The sequence below is a fragment of the Hipposideros armiger genome, unplaced genomic scaffold (genome assembly GCF_001890085.2).
Source record: "Hipposideros armiger isolate ML-2016 unplaced genomic scaffold, ASM189008v1 scaffold_116, whole genome shotgun sequence".
NCBI lineage: Eukaryota > Metazoa > Chordata > Mammalia > Chiroptera > Hipposideridae > Hipposideros > Hipposideros armiger.
In genome coordinates this window covers 2,807,797-2,829,007 of record NW_017731466.1, presented here as the reverse complement: position 1 = coordinate 2,829,007, position 21,211 = coordinate 2,807,797, and the positions used below count along the sequence as shown (strand labels likewise).

Sequence of the window (21,211 nt, the reverse complement as noted above, 5' to 3'; positions counted from 1 at the left end):
GGAGAATACTGTGGTTTAAAAAAAACAAAAAAGGCTCAAACAATGCCCTTAGGAATGTGGAGTCCTTAGAAGGATTTGGGGAACCTAAATCCCAAGGTCAGGCTAGAGAGTTATCTGCTTCTCGGTCTCTCCACCCCTGCCAAACTCGACAGAGGTAGGCACTGGGCCAGGAAAGATCTAAGCCTATGATCCTAGAGAGAGGGGTATAATTCTTACCCCCTCACCCTAATAAAGGGGATCTATGTATGCATGGAGCTACCTCGGCAAAACTGAAAGGGACTTCGTAGAATAAGTTATGTCTGATTGCAGTCATGTGGCTGTTCCTTCCTCTTGCCCCATTCAACAATCAGAGACCCACTCATCTCAGTACCACCCTTCCCATGGGAGAAGAATTAGACAAACCATCAAAAAAAGTCCTCACTCAAAGCCTGCCCCCAATTCTTCCATCAAAATCATTATCTGCATCAGCCAGGAACCCCTACCCTCAAGGAGAAAGATTTCCCTGCACTTTCTCACTTATCAGCAACTCTCCCAAGGCAGCAACAGTGTCTTTGTTTAACTTTTCCATCCACTAAAATATGAAGGCTTATGCAAGAATGTCCTCTACCAAGAAAAACTAAGTAGGAGGGAAAATCTCTCTAAGCGAGAGGGAAGTAGGCCAGAGGACCAGTGGAGACAGAGAGCACAGTCTCTCAGGCAGGCAATGGCCAGAAGAGAGAAGCCCTCTGTGGTCAAACGCTAATGCTCAGCTCTCTGTTCCTTACATTTCATGCTGGACTTAGGCCAGTGTCTCCCAGCCTGTAAGACAATGCTGGCAAGAGCTGGCCAAAATGCCTGGTGCATGATTTCATACAAGGGCTTAGGGTCTTAGAAGGACCACAGCAGAGAAATGTCTTGTTTTTGCCTCCTATGGAAACTCCATTAAAGTGATTTTTAAACTAGAGTCCAAGCCAAATCCATTCAATCATTTCTTCTAGGGAGGACGCTAGCAGAAGTCCCAATAAACAGGTACCAACATCCAGGATAGGGATAACTGAAGGGCCCTACAAGCAGAAGTGCTGAGATGCCTTAGAAAACTTTCCATGTGGGGAGAGTTTCTGATGGATCACCTATTACCCCCAACCCCAACAGTGGATCCCACTCCTCCCAGTCCAAAAGGAATTTGATTGTCACCAGCTCTTTTCCCAGGGGACCTCCTCTCAGGACACATGACTTTGGGAAAAAGGAAGTAGGGCAAAAAGATAGAAGAAGCAGATTTGCTTTTACTTCTGGGAGATTACAGTGAGACACATCTTCACCTGGCAGGAATCGTGGCTACTGGGTGCAGGAACTGAGCTTGAAGCAGTTGTGTGAAACCAGGCTACTTGACACTTATTACTGTTAAAACCTCAAGACTTAGCTCAAAGGGAAATGAAGTACAATGCTGTCTTGTCTAAGGGCTACTCACTTCTTTTTAAAGAGCTTGCGGAAGGAGCTGCGAAAGCCCCCTTTCTGGTCTTGCCTGGGGTTTTGATCGCTGAAAGATGTTTGTTCACTTTCTCTTTCTTCCTTTGGACAGAATCTGGTCGTGTCTTCTAAATGCATCTCCTGAAAACACACAGAAAAGGGGTGTTTTTTTCACTCTTTTCCAAAGTTAAGACCTATCCTAACTGTGGGACAATTTTAACTTTGTCACTTTCCTCTCTCACCCCCCAAAGACTAATGGTGGATATCCTATTCCAACTAAAGCAAACCTAGGCTAATTGAGAAATCAGTAGTTGAAAAGAGGATAATTTTTCGCTGAATGTAGAAGTATTTCATATGTATCAAGGCAAACAGTTTACAGTAGGATTATAATATAACAATAGTTAAAGAGCAGGAACTATAGGAAGTTGGCAAATGTTTAAAGTGTATAGAGATTAATGTCTTATTCTGGAATGAACACTGTCGTGCTGAAAAACCATTAGTAGTCCTCTCATATATCTGGGTATGTTTCTCTTTCTACAAAATAAGAAAGTTCCTTGGTTGTAATACTAGTTTTAAATTCATGTTCCTAACTCTTCATTTTAGACGTAAGTAAGGGAGGGAGTTTTTGAGAGGTCCTATCTGTTTAGAAGTAAATGTCAACTAATATTTCCAACTTGCAGATAGGCCTTTAATCCAGTTTTTATAATTCTTAATCCATGGTATTTGGAGTATAAAGTAAAAATATATAAAATATAGGACTATCGTTTGTGAACTCTCTAGTTTCTTTTTAAATGTGAGATGTGCTAAATAAAATAGGTATGCATATATATTTATACTCCATATGAACAAAATATTTACTTTCAGGTGACTGAAATTTAAAAGCAACCAAAAATAAATGTTTAATTTTGAACCCAACCATCAAAGCAAAAACTACCCTGAAAGTTTCATGAATTGAATAGATGACTGCTTGCTGATACAGAAGCAAAGAGTGGGGATGGATTTTCTTTAGGAAAAATGTGGGTTTGCCTTTTAACTTGAGGTTGTAGTAACAGATCTAGAGATTCTCTGAGATTCTACTACGATTCATAATGAAACAATCAAGGTCAACTTCTTGATAGATTAGTGTGGTGTTTCTCAAAGTGTGGTCCTGGGGCTACAGAATCACTTGGGGCCTCTATTTAAAATGTAGATCCCTGAGCCCCAACCCAGTCTTGCTGAACCAGAATCTCTGGAGTTAGGCCTAGGTAATTCTTATGCACACTTAAATTTGGAAACCAATCGTTTAAGGTATGCTCCTGCCTACCTGCACTTAATGTTTGTATGCATCATCTGGGAATCTTGCTAAAATGCAGATTCTGAGTCAGTAGGTCTGGGGTGGAGCCCCAATTATGCCTTTATAACAAGCTCCCAAGTAATGCATTCACTCCTATCCCAAGGACCACATTTTGAGAAGTGGGCTTTTAGGGTCTATTTAGAAACTATAGTGGAATCATGATCTTGGTAATATCTTGCATTCATATAGCATTCCATACTTTACAAAGCATATTCACTAACTTTATCTTATTTGGCCTGATCCTCACAACAACCCTGTGCGGTAGGTAAGGTATATACTGTGTTATTTTTACTGATAAGAAAAACTGGAGGCACAGAGAAGCCAAATGAATTGTCCAAAAAACACACAGCTCTTTGGCAGCAGAGCCAGGACTAGAAGTTAGATCTCCTGACACCTAGTCAGGTGCTCTTTGCAATAAAGCATACTGTCTTCTTTCCTAGAGACAGAAGACTAAAAGCTAGGGTTTGACCTCTTTCAATGTCCCAAGACCTGCAGACACCAAGGTTAGACATCAAAATACATTGATTGGAGGCCAAATGTGTTTGTGAATCAGTGCTTAACTATTTTTTGTCCCCGTCCCACTGGAGTCTGTAATGTAACGTGACACCCTTTTCCAGTTAAAGGAAAACAATAGGAAATGAACTCCGTTTTGCATTGAACCTTGCAGGGAGTCTACAGTGAGACAGGGCAACTTGCCTCTTCCCTAGCTACAAAGTTGATCCGGGTTGGGGAGTACAGTAAGCTGGCACATAGTATTGGATATATTGAACATTTAAACAAGGAGGTGTGCCTAACAGGCAGAGGAAGAAAAACAGGTGTGTAGTGCTTTGAAAGTGAAGAGCAGCCCTGAGTGAGGTACTACAGCTTCAGCAGGAAGGCAGAGGACACCCCTCTTTCACTGGGTGTGGGGGTGATGGTGTAAGCAGATCTAAGAAGAGTCCGTCTCTCTTTGCCGTGGTACATATAAATGTATGACATGTTCTTGTGTCCTGGTGCTAACTGCAGCACAGGCGCTAACATTCGCCTTCGAGGGCAGCTGAGGTCGGTACCAGCCTTTCCCCTCGGCATCTGCCATAACAAGCCGGCGGGCATCGCCCAGCCCGGCCCCGCTCCCACTCTAGGAAGCCCGCTTTCCTTCAACGCTAGGTGAGCCCAGGCTGCTTCCCTGGAGATCTAGGCCCCGGGCTGTCAGCGCTGTGGGTTTGGGTTCGGTTTTACTTTACCCTCCTTACTTCCAAATAGGTTTGCTTTTCGCTTTGGGACCTCTGTTGGGGGAAGTAGGTCCTGGACGCGCCTCGCACAGCGGCGGCCTGGCCGTGCGGCTGCGCGGCGCGCTCGGCCTTGAGCGGCGCGCGGCCGCCGCTGCTGCTGCGCGTGCTGTAGAGGCGCGGGGCCACGCCCTCGGCGGGCGGCGCGCGTGGGAACTCCTTGAGCGAGCGGCTCAGCGGCTTGGCCTTGCCGTGCGCCTGCGCCTGCGCCTCCAGCTTGTAGGCCCCGCTGCTGCTCGCCGGCGACGTGGCGCTCTTGGGCAGCGGCTGCAGCGGGTGCTCGGGCCGCTCTGCCTCCATGGCGAAGCTGACAGGCCGCAGGAAGCAGATGTCCAGGCTGGACTCGGAAGAGGCGGGCGAGCAGTTCTCAAAGAGGGTCGGGGCCTGGAAGGGCTCCTCGTCGTAGGGCGCGGGCAGCGCGAAGATCTCGCCGCCATATTCAAACTCCTCGTAGGCCGCGGGCACGAAGCCGCGGGCTTCGGTCAGAAGCTCGGCCGGCGCGCGTAGGGAGCGCTCCACGTTGCCCAGCTGCTCGGCCGACGAGGGCTCGAAGTCCATCTCCGGGATGGACTGCAGGGGCCCAGAGAGCGCCTTCACGTCTTGCTCGGCCGCACAGAACTGTGCCTGTGTCAGGAGGCTGTCGGGCCTCTCGTGCTTCCTGCCCTCCATCTCCCATTCGCTGGGCTTCCCGGGCTGCATGCTCTCCATCAAGCTTTGCTGTTGTTGGCTTTTCTTCATTGGGGGCATCAAATGTCTTTAAAGGAGAAACAATACAAAAGAGGTGTGCTTACGGTTTGTTAGTGCAGGCCTCGCACTGAGCAGCGCAAGGCCGGGAGCAGCACGCTTCCTGCCCCATACTGCTGCAATGCAACACTGCCAGTTCCTCTCCCCGCTGCCCCTCCCAGGCACCTACATGTGTTACCTACCAAGCTTCACAGGCCTCTCTGATTAAGGAGTTCCCACGAGCCCTGGTCCCCCAAGTGGGAGAGTGAAAATGGCCGTCTGTAAAGTATCCGTCTGAGCAAGGAGGCTCTGTGTAGAGATGGCTGGTGGGCCAGGGATGGTCATCACTCCCCACATCGAAGCTCAGACCCGCCCCACCAAATGTCAGGGCCCCACGGTACCTCTTTTCTCTCTTCTCTCCCTTTCTTGCCCTAGCAGAGTCATACACAATAATACAAACAACTTTTTTTCGACACATGTATCTTAGCACTTAGTAACCATTAAATACCTAGAGGAAGTAGATGTGGTAGGACCTTGTTAACTGTTGGATCTGGATCATGGCATATGGGCTCACTGTAAACTTTAATGTATATTTGAAATTTTCATAATAAACTGAAAAGTTCCTTGTGGCTATAAAGCATGCTATATAAGTTGTCCCAAACTTCACCACAAAAACGTTACCAAAATGGAAAGGCTGTCATTCTAAATATTCCCAGAGTCATGGACTTTTTGTTTGTTTGTTTAATTATGGATAACTAATAATTTACGTAGGATACTAGGATAGCATGCTCATCGGATTAGATATGATTTGCCAATTCTGCTGGAATTTAATTGCCAGACAGATGTGAGTGGACTACTATACACTGACCCAAACTGGTTAATCTGCTAGTTTATTTATTCATATTTAATTCTATCACAAAAAATGCATAAAGAATGCAGATGTATACGCTAACAATATCTTTCTCTGGTGATCTCAAGATGAAAATTAGGTCTTAAACTTATAGAGGTGAAAAGAAATGGTAAAGTGGAATATTCATCTGACTCAAATTCACTTTTAACTTAGAAGATTGTTGTTGGTTTTTTCCTAGCTGTTTTTCCAACACAGAGTGCAATGACAGCCATCTTGTTCAGTCTGGGTATACTCTGTAGAGATTTCAGCTTGGGGCTTTATTTGTTGGACTTCAAAGAGGATAGTTTTATCATCTTAAGAGCTAAAGCCATCCTCAGAGTAAATATCCATTTCCTGTCTCTCTCTCTCTCTCTCTCTCTCTCTCTCTCTCTCCCCCCCCCCCACTCTCCACCCAGGAAAGGTATTTTTTCTGTGTGGAGTTCTCTGCCTACAGGACTTCCGGATTTTCTCTTTAGGAAGAAAATCATTCTTGGCTCTATTATAGAAAGATTAATGTCTCATAGGTTTCAAAATGATTATGGCACTTTTCCCTTCTGCCTCTCCACATTTCCACTTCCATCTCTTGCTGATAAATGTTCTCAGTGTTAAGAGTTAAGGGCAGAAAGAGGAAACAACTTATTTTGCATTATTGATCAGTTGCTCCTTCCAATGATTCTAATTCCAATGAATGCCTTCCAAGGCATTCTAAAATCTGCAGTGATTAAAAACAATCTCAATGGCCTACCTCTTACTTCAGTGTAATTATAGGAAAGAAAAGTAGATTCTTGTAGGACTTGTGAGTTTTCTTAAGAGAGAATTGTCTCTATTTGGTAAAGTGGGGATTTGGAATTTGGAATTTTGGTTTCCCTTATCCTTCTGGAAGTCCTGGTTTCAAAAGTAGCCAAGTTGACTATCCTTATCCTTCAGAGGTAAAATGAATTCCAGATAGGTAAATGGTCTAATTCTTACCCTAAAGGTCATCAAGAAGTTTGCTGAGTGAAAGAGACGCTGTCATAAGTGAAGGACAGAGCTTATGAAGTTCCTTTCTGAGGACGCTTCAAGAAGAATTGGTAAGGGCTAAACAACATTCTTTCTGGATTACCTCTGACCTGTTTCTTATCCTCAGAGCCCAGACTTCCATTGACCACTGACTGGGGTTCACTTTCGCTTTACTGTAGCTTCTGGAGACCTTAAATGGGTTCCTACTCTTCTGAGGGGTGTATAAGGCTTCCCTGTCTTCCTGTGGCACTCTCTTCCACTCTAGCATTGCTCAAAACCAGAGACTCATGCTGAAGGTGGAGGGTGGGTATGTTTGGTAAAATTGTTGGGAGCACCCTCCAGCCTCTAGGCCTGCCCCTTAGATTAGCGCCTTCCTCTGGGATCCAAGCCTTGGCCCCGCTGCTTCCTGCCACATAGAGGTCTAATGTAAGAGGGGAGAGGAGGCCTGCTGGCCATAACTCTCAATCCAGGTTGAACTGTTAGCCCACACAGGCTGCCTTGAACCCAAGGGCATTGCCATTAACCTTTCCACAGCAACAGGTGCTTACGTGACAGAAGGGCCAGAACTTGGAGCAGAAGGGTAGGGTTGCAGCATCTCTTCTGAGTGGATTCCGCTGTCACGAACAGCCTCAGGGCCTGCAGTGGGAGAAGCATCTTGCCCAGCGTTTGCACACTGGGAAGCCAGCCCTTTGTACAGTTTTGCCATGGATGACCTAACAGAATAGAAGTAATAATTCTCAGACTGTATGTACAGTGGGAAATTGCCTCTTTGAACACACAGATTGTGCTAAGAAACATAGGGAGACAGTGTTTCTCAGACGAAGCTCAGCTGTGACTTGTCTCCCTCTCCTTCTCCCCCTCCCCCCCCTCCAGGACCCTCTACAAACCAGGTTGCGCACATAATAAGGTGTAAGCTGGATACTGGGCAGGAGTAGAAATGCTGATTAACTGGCTGAATTGAGTTTGGGGGCAAAGGAGTGGTAAGGGGAGATGTCCTCCATTAGAGGAGCCCTGGGTTGGGAGATACCACCTTTTTCTGGTCTGAAGCACCCACAGAAATGATTCCGTTTTCTTCACTGGGATGAGATGAGGTTGAAGGAAATCCAGGTCATTAGTAAGCTCTCCTATTGGTTGCTTCTATTCTCTCTGAATCCCAGATTCTCTCTAATCAGCCCTTCCTGTTTATGCTTAGCATGAAATCTGTTCAACCACCACCCTCTCCCTTATTTGTTTTATTTTTATCCATAGCATTTATCACTATCTAACTTATTCACTGGCTGTCCAGTTTTAGAAACTAAGCTCCATGTGGTAATGATTTTTGTCTATATTGTTCATTACAGTATATTCAGTGCATAGAACAGTGCCTGATACACAATAGGTGCCCAATAAATAGTTGTTGAATTAATGAAAGAAACCACATTCGGGCCTTTAAACTGCATTTTTTAAACCTAGCAAGTTTACGGTAGTTAGCAATATGAGCTAAGAGGGCAGCTGTATAGGCATTAGAGTGAAAGTACTTATTTTTCTAAGGTAATTTCCACCAGGTAATAGGTGCCTCCCTCCTGTAGCCAGTGGCCACCTCTCTTCCCTTCCCTCCGCTCTTCTACCTCCTGCCACTGCATGTCAGCCACTTAACATACCGTATTTGCCGGCGTATAAGACGACTTTTTGGCCCTGAAAAATATGCCTCCAAGTGGGGGGGTCGTCTTATACGCCAGGTACACTTCAGATAGACTGCCCATAGTGCTTGCCCCGTGCCATAGTGGCCTCCCGATGCCCGCCCACTTCATTCCACATACCGTTCAGGCATCAGCAGCGCTGCTGGGTGTATGCTCGGCTGTTATGCGATTTGGCTGTTATGCGATTTTACCACACTCGCAAAATCGCACACAGCCGACCATATAACAAACTCTGTATTTTGAGTGGAAATGTTAGGGGGTCGTCTTATACGCCCAGTCGTCTTATACGCCGGCAAATACGGTATAATGTGGTTACTTGTGACAGATACCCACATCGACTGTATCCCTGTTTTCAGAAACCTTTGATCAACCCTCTAGACTGCACCATCAGAACCTTACTTCTTGAGCTTTTTCCGTTTCTGAATAAGCAAATCCTCGTTGCACTGAAACAGCAAGGTGTAGTGTGAGATAAATACTCGAAGGCGCTGAACACACACCAGAAGTAGGTAATAGTCAGGGTGTTCCTGCTCTGTGAACTTCAGGACATTCTGGTTGAAGGAAAAAGGAAACAGCATGCATCATGAGAATGAAAAGTTGTTCTGTCTCTCCTGCACCTTGCCTTGATCTGTTATGAAAGTCTGGTAACCATTTAATCAAAACAACAGCACATATGTCCAATCTATAAGCTGGAAGCTCAAACTTGCTATTCTCTTTGTCAATCACACCAAGGGAAATAATAGTCACTATTGCACCTGTTTGAGTTTGATATGAACATAAGATAATTCCATGTGAAAAATTAGAAGGATCTATTAATTAGATCTCTGAGGCAATGGGGTCATTCTAACAATCATTGTCTATAAGCAATGCTTATAACCCAAATGAGTCAGACCAGTGGTGAAAATGTCAGGCATCAAGACAAGCTGGAAGAGGGTGGATGTTTATGATCAAGCCTGGCCTACTAGCTCCTAGTACATTGCCTACTGTACTGTAGTAGAACGTGCATGCAAGTTGGATTGGGGAAAGCTAACACTTATTGAGGGCTTCCTAGTGCCAAACATTAAGCCCTTTACATCTATTTTTCTCATTTAATTTTTACCACAGCCTGTTTAGATAAGATACCATTATTATTTTCATTTAACAAGGAAATTGAGGTATACAGCAAAGTTAAGTAATCTTCATTAGGTCTCCCATCTGTTGGGTTGTCGGAAAAGTCATGTCACATTTTTGCAACAAAAAACAGAAAAAATATGTCATGACTTCTCCGACAACCCAGTAGAAGCAGAGCCAGGATTTGAGCTCAAGTCAGATAGTAGAATCTTATTTACCATGCTGCTTGCAAGACCTGGTTTTCAGGCCTATATTTTTTTTCACCTACTAGGTGTGTTAACTTGGGGAAGTTACTTTACTTTCATGGGATTGTTGAAAGGATTAAATAAGATAACTATTGTGAGAAAATGATTTTTAATATCTAAAGCCACATACAATTGAAAGCCTTTTAAATATTGATACTGGGCTACATCTAACTGAGATAAATCCCAAGCATTTCTAAGATGCTTTCACTGAATTACTTAGGAAGATCAGTTAGCAAATCAGGACAGGTGGGTGGTGGTGAACTCCTCTCTCAAATCTACTTTCTCCAAGGTGGACCAAGCCCTGTGGGCAATGATGTGAAGAAGTCAGCTGCTCAGCTTCTTCTGTGACATAGACAGGAGCAATGTATGATAAACCCTTGAGCTCAAGCCAAAAGAAAGTAGTTAGGATAGCAGTTAAGTGGGCAGGTTACCTAGATATTTCTTAGACACCAGGGGGCTGGGAGTTGGGGATACATTTAGAAGGCTGTGGAACCAAGGTGGAAGGGATTGAACAGGTACTCAGGGTCGAGCAGGAGCTGCTACAGAACGATCCCGTATCAGCAGAGGTGGAGATTGCTGGTAAATGAAGATAGAACTTCAAGGAAGACATCATGAGCCAAACATTTGTAGAGACAGATTTTAGCTCATACCACAAGGTGGGGATGGAGTAATCATAACAAACTAAATTATCTACATACTTCTTAGAAATACGAATTATTCCTTCCTTGACCCCTTGCAGTGTTTCATGGAAGTCAAAAACAATAGCTTATCCAGAAATCACTTTGGTGGCTTGCCCCAGTCATGCCTACCTGCAGGTGTATCAGATATTCAGGGATGCGCTGGACTATATGAAAAAACAGTGTATAGATGTCAGATTTAATCTCTTCATCACCCTGAATGAGAGAAAGATAAAGTCACCTTTCAGTGTCCCTCCTTCTGGGCTTCTGGCTGCGGAAGCCCAGACTCAGTCCCACCAGAGTAGGAAGCATTTACTCCCAGAGCATTTTCTTCCTGTAGAGGTTCATGAAACATTTATCTCTCATTGGATCGGCTACTTGTTCAGGGATGTGCTCAAGGGGACAACTCCTCTAGCAGGGAGCTTATCAGATACTTCTACTGAATCCACCCAACTTTCCAAACTTCCATTCTCCCCCAACCTCAGGTCTTAGCACAATGTCATACAGAAGTAGGTATTCAATAAATTATATTTAAGTTCAATGAACTCATTAAGGTTCTCCAGCAAGTAATCATTACAATAGTTTACTAATAGGCACTGAGGGTGGATTGGAGCCTCATGGCATTGGGGAAAGGAATATGATTAGAAACTGGCCTGGCAACAGGAATCAAGTTGGACTTTCTCCATGTCCCTTCCCTTCCCTTCCTTTCCCTTTCAATATTTTCTGAGTACTAACATGTGGTAGGGATTATACTTGGTTGGGAGTAGTGTGTGTGTGTGTGTGTGGGGGGGGTTGAAATAGAAAACTAGTAAGACCCTCATCTCTTGTGAAACTTGATTAACTCTCAACTTTAGAGCTTCTGATATGGTTTCTTCCTACTGACCTAACATAACTGGAATTGTTATGTATTTATATGTGCTTATCGAGCACCTAATATATCACTTCAGTAGCAATACTTAAGGCTACATGACTAGAATCACTTTACAATCTTATAAACTGACAGACACAGGATGACTTGAGTTTAATATTCAGATTATATAAATTTAATATTCAGATTAATGTTATCTGAGCCTGACAAAAAAAAAACCCTTCATACAGCATGCAAGCTGCAGCCTGAGGAGCTCTGCTTAGGACACCTGTTTACTTTGTCTAAGCTTCCAATAGAATGAAACAGGGTCAGTAAGGTAGGGCCAGGACCAAAGCAATGGCGCTCCCTGCTCCTCAGTGAGCTCCTGTAACCCCAGGGAAGAGTGCAGTGGCTCTGTTCAAGCCATTCCCCCATCTGGAAGACTAGCTGAGTGTGCATGAGCTGTAATTCCTGGGTGGATGAGCAATACCATAGACATACACAAGTAACCAAAGGGCAGTGCCCAGATAGTTAACCTACCTCCTTCAGAACCACAACATGAACCAAAGAGATGCATTCAGGCAGGTCCCTCAGGTAGGCAACATAATAATCCAGGAAATTATTCTTGAAAACAAACATAAAAATGCAGGGTAAGAACCTGGAAACAGGAATGATAACAGCTGATATTTTTTAAAGTCATGTATGTCAAAAAGAAGTACTTTGCAGAGATTATCTTAACAATTTATTGTGTTCATTAATATGTTTTTGTTTTTTAATTCATCTTTTTAAAAATCTTTTTGGTTTTAAGGTGAATATCCCTATGGACTCAGGAACCAAAACTCAGTAGCCCTGCTTTAATGAGAGAAAGTGAAATGATAAACCAAGGCAGGGGAGAGGAATCATGTTAACTTGAAAAAGTATTTTTAAATTGTTAAATAATAAAAGTGCATATTTTGTTTTAAAATTATTTTTAATTTCAGTAATCTATATCCAGATGAGGAACTTTGTCCAACCCACTTCATACCGTCTAGGTCAGTGGTTCTCAACTTTTTCAACTAATTGCATATTTCCACTAATTGTATATTCACCTATGCAACATGCCTTCAGGAAAACTTCAGAAAAAGTTCTCAGCTTCCAAAGTTATATTCCCACCGATATAACAATTCTCAGCCCAAGAAAGCATACTGAATACAAATGACTAAAAGAGTATGAGAGGGATAGCATTACATCTATTCTAATCTATACTGGTAGATAATTTGTCTTTTTTTTATTTTTTTATTTTTATTTTTTTTAGCTGAGCCATCCCGCCACCTGTTGGCAGCTCCGTGGCTGCTCACCTCGGGCTGACTCGAACCACTGTTGCTCAGAGCTCAAACTCTTGAGCGAGCTCTTAACCAACTGAGCCACTCAGCCGGCCCGGTATACTGGTAGATAATTTGTAAACTTTGTGTTATTATCCACAGTTGAGAATCATCAATATACAGAGGTTGATTGCAGGCAAAATCTGGCTTGCAGACCAGTTTTCATTAGCCCATATAATAAGATAAGGAAATTTCACACAAAATTCTGGATTTCCAGCTGCTGTTAAAATAATCAGATCTGGCAGCTCTAGTCTTTTTTCCTGCATAACAGTTGGATAAAGCTGAGTAGCAATTCCTTTTGTAAAAGCATATGTGTTCCACTTAAGTTTACTTCCCAGCAGTCCATGTTGGATTAAATTCAGCTTACTTCCACTCATTTATATTATAGTACTCTCTGGCCCTGTAGGCATTTGAGTTTGCAGCTTTGGCCTGGATCATATTTTTTTGTAGAGCACCAAAGATTTTGAAACTTAACACCCTTTCTCCAAGAGAGTGAAAACAAAGAACATTCAAGACAAAGAGCTGCCCATCATATTTTTTTAAATCTCTAAGGAATGAAATTGGGTGTAAAAGTATATACATATATACAAACCTTAATATATTTATTTTATATGCTTGTATGGATATACATGTATTTATATGCAAATACATGTACATACATACACACGTCCACATGCACATTCAATGGCAGCAGTTACAGTGCAGTGGAAAGCGATGAACTGGAAGCTAGAAGACTTGGAGTCTAGTCACAGATCTAATCACAACAGCCTACCTAGCTGGGTGTTTTCAGCAAAGTCTTTTAATTTCTCTGAACTTTAGTTCATTATCTCTAGAGTAAGGAGGTTAGACCAGATCTCAGCGATTCCCCTAACTCTGAAATTCACTGCTTTTAGATTCTCCATTAAGAGAAGTAGATGAGGGAGACTCAGATGCATATAATTCAAGTTTGTGAAAGACTAAAAACAAAACAAAACAAAACAAAAACCCTTACCTCATCATTTGTTAATTTAAGGAATAAATCTCCAAGGACTCCTTGGCGTGGCCACTTCAAGACCCTTTCCTGCAGAGCATGAAGCAAATCCAAATGCTGCTGGACCAGGTACCGTAAAGAGCTAGGGAAGAGGCTTGAAACAGAACAGAGATAGAATCACACAAACCAGCTGTAGAGAAGCAAAGAGCCAACACGAATATATGCAGCAGGTCCCATTTTTCCAGTTACTTCTTGAAACATGCTGTCACAGATCTGCATTTAAGATTACAAATTTTAGTTTGTCATTGTAGACCTGACAGCAGACATCCACAGGACATAAAAAGACCCCTTTACTGATGGCTTCTACCTAACTGTGTATTGAACTAATAAAGAACACATCACTTGAAAGGCCTTTTTAAAGCCAAACTGGTCCACTCTCATTTATGTGACAGTGGAAATTCTAAGGAAAATCTTTTTCAATATCTTAAAGTTATTCTCACTTGATGTGTAAAATAACCTAATTAGTGTTGTGGCTGACAGCACTGTGGTGGCATTAGTCATTCTTAGCTCTCAGGTAGGAGTCTTCACTTAGGTGAGTAGGAAAATTAGTTTAAAGTTAGCAACTGAAAGCTCAGGGGATGGATATGAAAGCATTCCTTTTTCCCTTTCCTTCAGTTTCTAAGATTCAGAATGGACAAGAACACTACAGGGCCCCCTTTCTATTCACACACCCATCTTTGCCAACTCTCAGTATGCCTCATTTTTTTCAGAGAAATTGAGGGAGAACGAGAGATATCAGAGAAGGATGGGGTGGAGAGGAGAGACAAAAGAATCATGGGAGGAAGAAGGGAATTGGCTACAGAAAAGTAGGGTGATCAGGGGCCTATAAGAATGAGGAAGGAAGAAATAGAAGGAAAGGAAGTTTTGCTGGGCTACAGCAAGGATTTGAGCTCTAACTTTGAGACTTAGAGGAATTTAAAGTAGGTTCCTTTCTGCTTTCAAGACCTCAAGTTTGACAAAGATGAAAGTGAACTTATTTGACTATTTCCCCAGGGTACAACGAGAGTAAATTAGTGGATAATTGGGGTGTTTTGCCAGCCTCGAACAAGCAGACCTCTGTTGGGAGTAGTAGGAAGGACACCACTTCGATAGGAGGTTTTCTCCAACCCATCTCCACGTAAAGTAAAGACTCCCCTGTGGCTTTTGCTCGGAAAAGACATACAAACAGCAGAAGAGGGTGTCCAGCCCCCTGTGATACAAGGGTTCCTTCCACGCCCATCTGCTGCTCCTCCACCTCCTGTGCCACTAGGCTCCGCGTATGCGAAGCTGCTGATCCACAGGTACAAGAGGGGAGGCCTCCTGATCTGAGCTGCTAATGCTGACGCCGCGGGCTCCCAAGATCCAAGTAATCCCTGTCCAGATCAGAGGGGTGTCTAGGAGACAGCCGGACTGGGAGAAGACCATAAAGCTATAGAGGAAAACACAACTGATTGAACTGAAACACTGCACCAGTAAAAATTCTAGATGTGAAAGACTTCTCCCCACCCAGACGCTATCTATGAGTTTGGGTAATTTTCCTGGTGTGACACTAAAAGACGTTAGGGTGCCATGGTGAGATCTGACTTCGGGATGGGTTGTCCATGTAAGTTATATAATATGCCTTGGATTCTCCCTTCTTTCTCTCACCTTTCTCTCCTCTCCTCTCCTCTCCTCTCCTCTCCTTTCCTTACCTGGCCCCTCCCCTCCCCTCCCCTCTCCTCTCTCACCCTTCCTCCCTCCCTCTTTCCCTCCCTTCCTCCCTCTCTTTTTCTTTCCATAAAGTTAACTTCTGCTACACTGTGACCAGTGTACTTGCATAGTTGGAGCGCTGGTAAATGGTTAGTGTCCAGGTACTTCCTGGACTGTCACTGGAGTAATAGTTTGAGATTTCAGGGTTGGGGTCAGAGAAGGCTAATGCTCCCATCAAATATCGTGGAAACACATAAATTACATGAAGAGCAATGACCTATGGTGGGTTCTGTACCAAACATTGAAAACAGGCTTAAAAATGTGTTTTTTTAATTTAATAAGGATATTATTTGAAATCAGGGAGGAATATGGAGGCCGTGAAGAGCAGGGGGAGAAAGAAGTAACGACACACTTAACCTATTTTACTGTTTTTGCCTAGAGCCAGACCTGACTTCCAGAGGTAACTTTTTCATGAAGGTGAAAGTATTAAGTATTCAACTTCTTTCCTGTTCCTTACTAGGGGTAAAATAATGGAATCATGAGTAGTTTATTCTTTTTAAACCCTTTAAAGTTATTTTAACTCCCACAATCCTGTACTTAAATAATGAGGGAAACAAACTAAAAGCAACCGAGGAAAATCCAGTTATAGTTTCAAATTAATGCTTGCCAGTCCAGTATTAGGGCCAAAATAACTCCTGAGCTTCAGCAGCAGGATGTAACCACTTTGATGGGCATCAAATGTTTGATGGGCACATAATCAAACATGTGCCACCTGGTGGTGATCAGCAGCACACAGCTTGTTGAGTTCCGGATGGATGGATGTGGCTGGGGAACTCAGTTTAAAAGTCTAGCTGGCAATCCTGCCAAGCTGATAATGCCCCGTTCCACAAGTGTCCAGACAGGACTGTTTGATCCTAAGGTTGTGGCTCTATCTGGGTGACTCAGACCACAAAAGCCAAGTTCTGTGATCCTGCAACCAACGAGCAACAGCCCACGAGATCCACTCAGTGCTCTGCTGGCAGCCTGTGCCCCTGCGACTCCCAGCCCTCCCCACCTGGGCAGGGCTGCCTAGAGACAGGCTGAGGAGGCAGCTGAGCACTACACTTGTTTTCTAGGGAAAACCTGAAGCTCTGTTTTATAGGTTTGAGAAGATGTGGCAACCTCAGGTTTGAGTGTCAAGTTGTAGTTGTGGTAGGTGTTATTTTCACCTCCAGGTTACTTTTCAATGGGCAGAAAGTGCTGAAGGCTTGTGGTTTGTGATGGGAAAGACAGTATATGTTACATTTATTTTCACCGTTGCACGGGGAAAAACACCAATAAGGAAACGGAATAGTCTCATTCTGTTCTGTCTTTCATTCAGCTGGTCTAATTCTGAAGCCTAAGGAGGCTTTAGCAAAGACTTAGAAAACCAGGGGTTGCCTGCTGTCACTGCCTATTCTCTCTCTCTCTCTCTCTCTCTCTTTTTTTTTTTTTCTTTTCCTATTCTCTTTTCAAAGGCTGTTTCAGGAACTCTTTACAGGTCCCAGAATTCCCAGAGTGGAAACAATAAACAGCTTACCTTAAATCTTACTCAACCTGAAAAACAAAGGCAATGGATACATGGATACCTTCTCTCTTTGGAATTCCTCTTTCCATCTGAGCCCTGGAACGTTGCCTTGATCTTCAGGATCAGAGAGATGTTAATGACATATTTTCTTTCTGATTCAAGCAGTTCCAGAGCCACAGTCTGTCTTTTAGCTTTAAAAACAAACCAGGGAGAGAATTTTTGTTAAACACTCCTCCCCTAAACCCTATAAAATGATAGAAAGCAATAAAAATATATTGAAAGCAATAAAAAGAGACATCAGCAAGTTTTTGGGAGATGGAAAACAGAATGGAGGCATGGTACTTAGTTCAGCAGAGCCAAGAGCACGAAAACATGGGAAATCTGCTGAGAAGCAGGAAGGCTCAAGGATTAGAGGCACCAGGCATAACAGAAAGTGCAAATAAGGGGCAATGCTGCAAACAAGAGGCATAGTCTGCATAAGTGCAATCGACCCTCCAGGTCCCCAACCCCATGACAGATGGTTTCCTCATTTCCACCCATGAGAAATGAGAAAAATTAAAGTAGAGAAGCCCTCATTTCTGGTATCTGGGCTAAAGACATCAGACATACTAGAGGGCAGAGAAGAGATTAAAATAACAAGGGGACTCAGAGAAGGCTTACATACTGACCAGTGAGATTCCCCTCAGCCTCTTCTCCTACAGGTCCCCAAATACCAGAAGTCAGACATACTCTTTAGGCAGGAGACCAGAGGATCTTCCTCTGGAGAAACTGAACTGCCCAAGGAAGAAAGATCTACAGACACTAACATAAAAAGGCCACCTATTGAAGTTAATTTACCACCTGATTAGCCAATAATGAAGCCCGCAGCTTGGCCATTACAAAATTTTCAGGTTTTTTAAAATTTAGGGCTTCTCTTAGATATAAATAAATAGCTAAGGAGCCTCAGACATTTGAATCAAGCCTTACACCATAAAGAAGAAAAAAATATATACACATGTATCTTTTAAAAAGAAGAGGGGAAACCCTAAATAAAGAAACGATGTGGCCAGCCGAGTGGCTAGTTGGTTAGGAGTTGGCTTGGGACACCAGCTCTGAGCTGCAGGCCCATGGCTCGGATCCCACATGAGGGCCAGTGACGCTGCGCACTCTATAGCTAAGATGGTGAACAACAGCTCAACCTGGAGCTGGGTTGCCGTGAGTCACTGGCGACGGCGTAGGCTGCAGTGGGGCTGCAGTGGGCTGCCGTGAGCTACCGTGAATGGCTGGCAGCCAGCATGAGTGGCCGGCAGCCAGTGTGAGCTGCCAAGAGCCACAGTGAGCGGCCGTCCAATGACTGGCGAGCGACTGCCTCAGCCGGGAAGAGCGCAATGATAATACCAACATGGGCCTGTGAAGCGATGTCCTCCACAACTAGACTGAAGAACAAAAGGACAGCGACTTGTCTGTTCCCCTTCCCTGATTCCCCAATGCTGTTCCCCTCCCCCAATTCCCCAATAAAATCTTTAAAAAAAAAGAAAAAAGAAACGATGCAAGGGACGTAATGGTGACTATAGTTAATAATACCTTATTGTATATTTGAAAGTTGCTAAGAGAGTAGGTCTTAAGTGTTCTCATCACAAGAAAAAAGAATTTTGTAACTATGTATGTCGACGGATGTTAACTAGACTTACTGTGGTGATCATTTCATAATATATACAAATATCAAATTATGTTGTACATTTGAAACTAATATAATGTTATATGTCAGTTATACCTCAATTAAAAAGACAGGGAATGCAGAAATGAAAGGAAAGTTTTTAAAAATATTATAATTAATATCCTTAAAGAGATATGAGAAAAATATTCTATTTTGATAATTACAGGATGCTATTTTTTAAAAAGAACAATCCAAAAAAGAAGAAGAAACTTTTTGGCTTTTTTTTCAAAGATAAAAGAGTAGAAGATAAAGTCAAGGCAAACTCCTACCTAACGCTCCCCTCTCCTCAAAAAAACAACAACAATAAAACAAGAAAGAGATATATTGAAGAAAAAGATGGTAGTGGACAAAATCCAACATCAAATTAGTAGAAATTCCAAAGAAAAGAACGAAAATGGATGAGAGGATATTATCAAATTAATCTTAGAAAAAAATATACCAGGACATTATTTCCAAAGGAAGGGCCTAGTGTCCTCAGCATAATTAATGAAAAAGACTCTCACATCATTGTAAGGCACAACACATCACTGAGAAACTTTAGCACAGCAAAAGTAAAAAGAAGATCCTAAAAGTTAGCAGTAGCAGAGAGAAAAATCAGATAACAAAGGACTGCGGATTAGAATGGTATTGGACTTTCCAATAGCAACTTTAGAAGTTAGACAACAATGGAACAATTGCTTCAAAAGGATGAGGGAAAATTATGTTATATTTAGCTAAATTATCAAGAAAGCATGTAGAAGCTACTAGACGATGGATTCCATCAAAACAAGGACTAAACCAAGAAACCAAGGACACACAGATTAAAACAAACAAACAAACAGGAATCTAAAATAGGAAGATTCTGAAGGGAATTCCTAGGAAGACTGGGAAGTCCCAAGATGGCAGCAGTACAGTGGGCCAAAATGGAGTAGGATGGCAGAGGGCAAATGCTTTAAAAAAAAAAATGTAAATGATAGATTTTTATGTTACTTAAAAATATTAAAGAAGACCTATGCAAAGGGAGACATATACCATATTCTTTGATTGGAAGAAAGTACTGTCAAGATGTCAGTTCTCTGCTAATTGGAATAAAAGGAATATTTCTAATTCTAGAAAAAGAATCTAGAATTAGCCCACCCATATATGATCACTTGACTTTCCCTATGCAATTCAATGTGGAAAGAAAAGTATTTTCAATAAATGGTACTGAAGCAAATTGACAGCCATATAGGGAAAAAAACTAACCTGGATTCCTTCGTCACACCACACATCAAAATGTATTTAAGGTAAGTTATAAACCTAAATGCGAAAGCTAAAGCTATAAAGATTTTACAAGAAAACATAGCAGAATATCTTCACAACTTTAGGATAGGCAAAGATTGCTTGGAACTACATGTAAGTTACAATCTATTTTAAAAGTTTCAAATTGATAAACATCAAAATTAAAACATCTGTTCATCAAAAGACTATTAAGAAAGTAAAAAGGAAAGCCATAAACTGGAATAAAATAATCTTGAAACATATATCTAACCGAGAACTCATATCCAAAATATATTAAGAAATCCTACTAATAGATAATAAAAAGATAAACGACCCAATTTAAAAGTTAGACAAAGGACTTAAATAGGCACTTCATAAAAGAAGATATACAAATAGCCAAAAAGCACATGAAAAGACAGTCAACATCAGTAGTCTCCAGGGAAGTGCAAATTAGAACTATAATATGATACCAGTACACACCCTTGAGAATGGCTAAAATTAAAAAGACTGACCATACTAAATACTGGGAAGGACATGAAGCAAGTGGCACTCTCCAACATTGCTGGTAGGAGTACAAAATGTTCCAACCACTTGGGAAAACTGCTTGACATTTCCTTTTAAAGCTAAATCTAATCCTATCCTATAACCTAGAGATTTTACTCCTAGGTATACACCCAAGAGAAATGAGAGCATACATCTAAAAAAAATAAATAAATGAAAAAGGCTTCTACAAGACTATTCATAGCAGTTTTACTCATAATAGTTCTAAACCAGAAATGCTCCAAATGTCCATCAACAGGAGAATGAATTAACCATGTTGTTCATTTAGTGTGATTTTTAAAGGAATAAATTACCTAATGAATTATATGCAACACATTATGTTGAGAGAAAGAAGCCAGACACAAAAGAGTACACATTGTGTCATTTCATTTTTAAGAAGTTCAACAACAGACAGAACTGATTTATGCTGAAGGAAGTCGGAGTAGTGGTTCTTTGGGTGGGTATTGACTGGAAAGGTGCATGAGAGAACTTTCTGAGGAAATAGAAATATTATATATGTTGATCTGGGCAGTAATCACAAGGGGGTGCACACATATAAAAAGTCAATAAGCTTAAACTTAAACTTTGTGAATTTTACTCTATGTAAATTAACCCTCAATAAAGTACTGATAAAAAAAATAGCATACATTTTTTTAAAACACAGAAGCAAGTACCAGAAGAAACTGTCAAAAGAATTTAAAGTGGTTGCTGCTGTTCTTCATAATAAACCTTTTATAATAGTACTGTTTTAATTTTTCATGTATTGGGTAACAATAATTAATTTTTAAGTTACCTCCCACAAAACAGTTGGAGGGAAACGCTATTGTCTGACACTTAGTAAGTATGTAGTAACAATTTATGATTTAAAGGAAAGGAAGGAGGGGGGAAAGGAGGAAGGAAGGGAGGACAGACTGTTGC

General features: G+C 42.1%; 1 protein-coding gene across 11 annotated transcripts in view; it reads right to left on the bottom strand.

Annotated features, from left to right (window-relative positions):
- The window catches only part of ARHGEF33 (Rho guanine nucleotide exchange factor 33), a 110,136-nt gene that overhangs the window by 47,582 nt on the left and 41,343 nt on the right, over positions 1-21,211 (bottom strand). For 10 of the 11 annotated variants that reach the window (XM_019647804.1, XM_019647801.1, XM_019647811.1 and 7 more), the window contains 8 exons: positions 16,880-17,009; positions 13,566-13,698; positions 11,754-11,837; positions 10,499-10,582; positions 8,737-8,885; positions 7,207-7,371; positions 4,003-4,801; positions 1,448-1,587 (listed from right to left, as the gene is read on the bottom strand). In XM_019647804.1, coding sequence (XP_019503349.1) covers positions 1,448-1,587; positions 4,003-4,801; positions 7,207-7,371; positions 8,737-8,885; positions 10,499-10,582; positions 11,754-11,837; positions 13,566-13,698; positions 16,880-17,009 — 1,684 coding nt within the window. The remainder of the gene's footprint in view (positions 1-1,447; positions 1,588-4,002; positions 4,802-7,206; positions 7,372-8,736; positions 8,886-10,498; positions 10,583-11,753; positions 11,838-13,565; positions 13,699-16,879; positions 17,010-21,211) is intronic. The other variant, XM_019647802.1, reaches the window with a different exon arrangement.